This window comes from Teleopsis dalmanni, chromosome 1 (genome assembly GCF_002237135.1).
Source record: "Teleopsis dalmanni isolate 2A chromosome 1, ASM223713v2, whole genome shotgun sequence".
In the NCBI taxonomy this organism is placed as follows: domain Eukaryota; kingdom Metazoa; phylum Arthropoda; class Insecta; order Diptera; family Diopsidae; genus Teleopsis; species Teleopsis dalmanni.
In genome coordinates this window covers 205294844-205301680 of record NC_051846.1, presented here as the reverse complement: position 1 = coordinate 205301680, position 6837 = coordinate 205294844, and the positions used below count along the sequence as shown (strand labels likewise).

The window sequence follows — 6837 nt, the reverse complement described above, 5'->3', positions numbered from 1 at the left end:
GACGAAGGAAGCAATGAAGGTAAATGGGAAAAGTGAAAAATAATTTTGCCAAGATTCCTCGAAGAGCAACCAATACATATGGGTTTTTGTTTTATGGTAGATACTCGTAAAAGTACAGAGAACAGGACAAACCCAGAAAATTGATAACGAAGGTGGGAATATTAACTTGTTGGAAATGTTTTCACACAACTAATAACAAATTACATTGAGAAGCTTTAATGTAGATAGTACGAGAGAAAAGTATCTCTCATGGGTTACTATTTACAGTAGAAAATGTATAAAAAGCTGATTAAATTAATAGCAATAAATTACATTTTCACTTCATTGCTTTAATTTATTTCTTTGTGAAGTATTTTTCCAAGACTCTCTAAGAATCGATATTTCATAAATATGTCAAATTTACTTCAAAGCAATAAATGCAAGTCGTTAGATTATATTGTCTAAATGGCTTTGTGTGCATCCGTCCTAGTCATTCTTACTTCCAAAGTTATCCAAGAATTTAATGTCCAGCATGAGTTTCACGTTTTACTAAATTTAATTTAACGCATTCTGCACACAAGGAATTTCAATGGAAACACGTATCTGTGATGTCGTACACAAGATGCCATAGTTAAGATGTGCCACAATATTTCAATGTGGACGTATGCACGTGTCAGAAAAGCAGGTGCGATTGGCTCGTAGATGGATAGATGTTTTTTATTTTTTTCCAAATTGAATACGAACTGAACATTTTAACATAATTTTAAAATAATTGCTATTAAAAGTATTTATTATTACATAAGAATTAGTACACTCAGAAAAATAATTTAGTTGATTTAACCAGATTTTAACTACCATAAATCTCAGGTCAAAATATACTTACTCGACGCATCATGTTGGTTCAACCATACTACATGTTCGTTTTCATATCTTCTTCACCACATGAGCTAAAATTGAATTAGTATGTGGTTAGCGCATATTTTTCTGAGTGTATCAGTTAAATAAAGGACAGTAGTCCTGGGCACAGCCAGATAGCATTTTGCATGGAAATCTTAACAATTAAAATTGTATCTGTAGAGTAGTTCCTGGCAAAGATAACACCAATAGAAGAGATCAAATGAACATGATTAGCTGCTTAGGTAAGCAATCTCAGTCCACATTTTCAAACGTAAGTTTTTAGAATATAACACTTCTGCTTGGGATACAAAAATGATCCCAAATTATATTGACGGTTTTAGAAATCTTAAAACCGTCAATCTGACGGTTAAATCTTTATTACTAATATCAGAATATTGGTACCAATATCACTTGCGCTGGGCATATGGCTCACTATTTTCAAAGCAGAGATTCACGCTATTGAGAGTGTATTAGAATAAATCTTAACATGAGATTAAAAAGCACCCAGTCTGTATCTATCCAAGTAGTCAGGCAGTAATCAAAGCATTATGCTACTGGTATCTTACTTTGAAGTGGTTGATGAACTGTTAAAACATGCTGTGTTATAGCAAATGGTAAGTATAAACTAGATAGTATTTCATTGGATCTCTGGACACATTTAAATAAACGGCGAACTTGCAGGGGCTAGATTAGTTTGACTAAATCTACTGTTGACTTCCATGTTTAGCGTGTCATTTGTTTTTAATAATAATACATAACGCATCTACATTACAGGAATGTTACTCTGTTATCAACGTTGTCAGGGATGTAAATTGCCAGGAATGTTATAAGGTGACAACGAAGGTATCGAAATTAATGCTTTTAGAAACAACAACAAAGAGGGAAAATTATTTAAATATCTAAGACAAATTCAATTTTAAATTATATCTATGTCATTGTACTCCTCATATGGAATATTGTTTGTAATACGTGAATATCAGCTACATCAGCTAATATATTTGTCTTTATCATATTGCATTGGTTACCCTTAGTTTAGTAGTTATGTACTTAAATGACAGCAAGTGCACTTTCATTTCTTGCTGTCAAAAAAGTAAGCCATGTTTTTTTTAAATTGAACAAGTGAAGTTTGTTAAAAGAAAAAATTAGAAGTTTTAAATTTATCCAAATAAGAAAATTCCTTTTTCATTGTAAAATAGATTTCAAAATTAAAATAATAAACCGGAAAATTTTCTATTTTCCTGTAAGTTTCATTTAAACTAAATTATATACTGAGTTTTCTATATGGAAAATTACAGAAAATAATCCAAGACAAGAATATCGCTATTTTGGTACGAGCGGTAAGTCACAATACTAGTTTTCCTCGAATCACCTCGTCATCTCTGTTGCAACCATCCTAAAATGTCGGACTTCACAGTTAAACGCATTAAGCGCGATTATCGTGATATCAAAGTTAATCGTAACAGCAGTGCTATACCAATCGATATCGAACTTGTAAATGATAACTGGACTGAGCTAGAGGGTTATATTATTGGACCAGAGGATACTCCTTATGAGGGCGGAAGGTTTGTTTTGGATATTAAACTTCCTGGAACGTTTCCATTCAATGCACCAATTATCACGTTCAAGCAGAATATATGGCACCCGAATGTATCACGTGAAGGAAAAATCTGTGTTGATATTTTAGACAATGGTTGGACTTCAACTTACACGCTGCGTTTTATTCTACTCTCAATCCGTGAGCTTTTAGCCTATCCAGAACTTACTGATACGCAGAATTGTGTGTGTACTTTGCAATATAAACACAAATATCCAATCTTTGATATGACTGCTCGCTTTTGGACTGCTAAGTATGCTAATGGGCCCTATAAAGTCCCACACTGTGATCTTAAGTTGAGAGAGTTAATGAGTTATAACATGCATCAGGATTGTGCTATGCGTATACTGTCAGGCGCCGATTGGGATATGAAGGTTATTAAAGCACATTTTTTTCCACAATGCGACGATGATTCCGATGAATGAAACAGGAATTAAATATATATTTTTATATCTAAATTTAAAGTATATTTATTTGTGGTCTTTAAAATTTCGTAACAATAAATGTATGAAGTTACTTAGTAACTAAAGATTGCGTGTTTTTGGGATTTACTTTTGAAATAAGTTTGATATTGAACAAGAAGTCAATATTTCTTGATTTCAACCTATATACTTTTCAATTTTTTCATAATCAACAAATAGCTCATATCTATAATTGAATCTGGAATTGTTTGGTGGTTATTATTCTTTTAAAAATAATGTAGAGAGAACTTGTACTATTAAATTATAGTGATATAATATTATTTTCTATATGTCTTATCTAAAATTGATTTTCACAAACTTCCAGTGAATAAAGCAGGATTAATGCTTTAAAAAGCAGTTGATATATTAAAATGATAGACATTTTTAAATAATTTTTTAAAAAAGTAGTTTAATGCAATATTACTAGCGTTATCTATGCAATTAATTTATTTTACATGAGGCATCGGATTTATTCCACATAATTTATATTTTTGCTTTAATGACACTGCAATGGAGCTTCCCGGTATTTACTAAACTCAAAACTTTCACGCTGCGGTTTTTAATTACACCACTGGGCCAATAAATCCCAACCAATAATTGATTTGCTGCACTATGCAGTGGTACTTGTTGCTTATTGTATTCCATTTTATTTGTTTTTAATGCATTTTAAATTAACTATTATTACGTTTAATTAATATTACTCATACGCTATGTACGCCGCTTTTATGCAGTGTTATATCAATTTAAAGGTAATTAAGTTGAAAATATAAACGCAAATAAATTAGTTGGCAGTAATAACATATTTATTTTAAAAAAATAATATTACTATAATGCAGTTACAAAGGACATTAAGAAGGGTTCTGTTTCCATTCATTAAAATTTATTTTTACACTTCAATAATTTATGAATTCAACAAAGAACTACGCTTGAATAACATTTAACATTAAATTTATGGAAAGGTTATATGCAACTTAATTAAATAAAATTTAATTAAAGTAAGTGCGTTTTCTTTTGCAACTTAATTTTCTTGTTTTTTTTCTATAAAAATATTTTTAATATAAAAATATTGATTTTTATTTTTGTAGAAAAATTTGACGATAATAATATGATTTAGTTATTTTTTTATTCAGAAATATAAATTGAGCCCTACTCTAAAGATTTTTGTTTTATACTGTAGATATATGTGAACAATATGACAAATAATAATAGTAGTACTATAAATCTATGAACCAGTATACGTTAGTATTAAGTTAGAGGGAACAATGAGAGCTATACCAAAACGTTGACATAAACATATTACAAATTGAGCTGCCTCACTGGGTTAGTAATATGTGAGAATGGATTAAATTCTTCGAGTTAAAAATATTTTTTTTTTTGGTACCCAGTGGATATAAAATATGGGAAAAGAAATACGCATCTTCGCTGAAAACGCCAGTTGTCAAATGATTTAAAAGCACTCTGTACTATAAATATTTAATGCTATTTGTATCTTTAACCCTAAAAAGTTAATCAGGACTTTAAATTAAAGTCGGAATGTCAGTTTATAAGAGAAATTTACGCTCCCAAGGAAGGTGACCATTCCGACTAATACAAATGTTTTGTGTTTTAGCTAAATCTTTCTAAAGGTTTAGATAAATATGAACACAAATATTTTGAACCTTAAGCTAACAGAAAGTATGGAGGTTTTCCAATGAAAGCAGGAACATTTCTTGTTAAGCAGTTTTTAATACAGAACGATAAAGGAATTTCTCAATATTCTTCAAAATTTCTCTAATTATTGAATTTCTAATGTTGGCTAGAACAGAAACTTCAATCAAAGAATTATCCTTCCAGTTCAGTTCAATACCGAAGAGTCTTGAACTCCCCTTCCGTACAGGGACTACATTCTGCCAATTTAGCATATCAATCTTTTTAATGCTTCATTATCATTATACAATTTTTAAATTTAAATTTTAAATTGAATCACATTAATATTTCAACATTTTTTTTTGTTTCAGTTTATTTCATTGGAGATAACGTCGTATTTTGCAAATTTCGTAAACTGATTTTCTCTTGCACTGCACGTGCCAATAGCAAACGTGATATCACATTTTACTTGTGATATTTTGATGTTGCACATGTTTGAGCTCAAATTTGCTTAACGAATTGCTGCTGTGACCCTGTCAAAATGATAATTTTGTCACATTTTGACTGATTTCTGGCATATTTAGCCAATAAATTTTGTTAGTATTACAAGCAATTGAAGATATTTTCTGAAATGAAAACGATTTGAAAATGTCTTCTAATTATCGTAGGTAAACTTATTTCAATTTATTTATCTCCATATATATATAGATATATACATAGATAGATGTTATATATATATATATATATATATATAGGTAGATGTTATATAGGATTCCATATTCATGCTTCTGTTGTTTAGTTATAATGAGTTATAATAAAGATTCGGTAAAAAGCCAAAGTGCCAGTTAAAAGCAGTAAAAAAATGGAAAAAACTAGAAAAAATAATTATTTTTAGTAGAAAGTGCCATTTTACAGCATTAAAAAACGCAAAAACGCAGAGTTTTCCATATTAAAAATATAGAATTAACTGAATTTAAGATTCTGTTCATGACATCTCAGTGAAACGTGTCGGTAACATTTTTGATGGTTTGAAGAATAAAAATATAATTTAAATGACCTTATTAAAATATGAGAAATGAAATGGTGGTTAATTTGCATTTTATACTTTATTGTGAGTAAAGCGAATTTTGCAGTGAATTTATTTTCAATTATTTTTCGAGAAAATTGCCAACAAAATTGAATGATGAAAATTTACTTTTATTGTTAATAAAAGTAAGAGATGTGACGATTTATGAGCAATGAAAAGAAAATAAATTTTAAATTATAAAAGTAAGCGCTACATTCTTAAAAAATAATGTTCATTATAATATCTACAAAGTATTCATACTCGAATAAATGCATCAGGAACAATTGCAGCCTCATTTTTCTTTTTCTTCTGCATTTAAATTATATATATTAAATATATATATTTTATATAATCTGATATTTATAATTAAATTTGTTGATTTATTTGTTTACATGACCCTTTATTATTTTTTTTAATATATTCAGATCAGTAAATACCTGACTTAGTCAGGTATAGTAAACAAACGACAGTAAGCCACTGAACGGGCTGTTTAAAGGACTCTACTGTACGTGCTGCAGGACGACATAGATCTGTCAAAGTATACTACGTAAGTATGTAAGTATGTATTTACCATAAAACTGTCGTTAATTAAATAAGAATTGTTAAAGAAATGATACAGGGCAGTAGTCATGACTTCTCTTATTGCTGACACCAACTTCAATGTGCTGTTCTATTATAAACTATCCCTAGGGAGAGACCCACAAGCTAATTTCAACCATTTATGGCTATTGATAAGCCTTATTACTATCTTGGAATCCTAAATTCCATACTTCCATCGGTTTGTTGAAAGCTGTTTGGTGATACTGGATTTATTTTCTGCCAATAACATCGCATAAACATACAAGGTGTGAATGTTTAAATCTGCTTATCAAAAATGAAGTTACTTACCATAAAAAAATTAAACTTAAATTCAATTTCATCAAATTTTTAATATTAAAATTTAAACATATATACAATCTCTTATCGCAGTACAAACCCTTATAAAGCTGTTGCGGTTTTCTGAAGCAAGGGAACTTCCCAAGTCAACGTTCGTCAAGAATTCTGTAGTTTCTTTGTGTTCATCCTTTGTGCCAGAGTAACTAAAAATCTGCAAAAGCTGTTAGCACAGAATACGTAATATGGCAAATCTTGGCATTTCCAGTGACTCGCGTTCTGATAGATGAAAATGCAGGCAAAGAAAACTTAAGCTCTACAAATTGCATAAAGGAAAGTAG

The 6837-nt window shown here is 29.7% G+C and overlaps 1 protein-coding gene across 1 annotated transcript; it reads left to right on the top strand.

Moving 5' to 3' along the window:
• The first annotated feature begins 2015 nt into the window (after positions 1–2015).
• On the top strand, positions 2016–2999 carry LOC119674872 (ubiquitin-conjugating enzyme E2-22 kDa-like). Its single transcript, XM_038086031.1, has 2 exons — positions 2016–2116; positions 2172–2999. Exon 2 carries the CDS (start codon positions 2275–2277, stop codon positions 2893–2895), a length of 621 nt encoding a protein of 206 aa, XP_037941959.1. The 5' UTR covers positions 2016–2116; positions 2172–2274; the 3' UTR covers positions 2896–2999.
• Positions 3000–6837: the final 3838 nt, after the last annotated feature.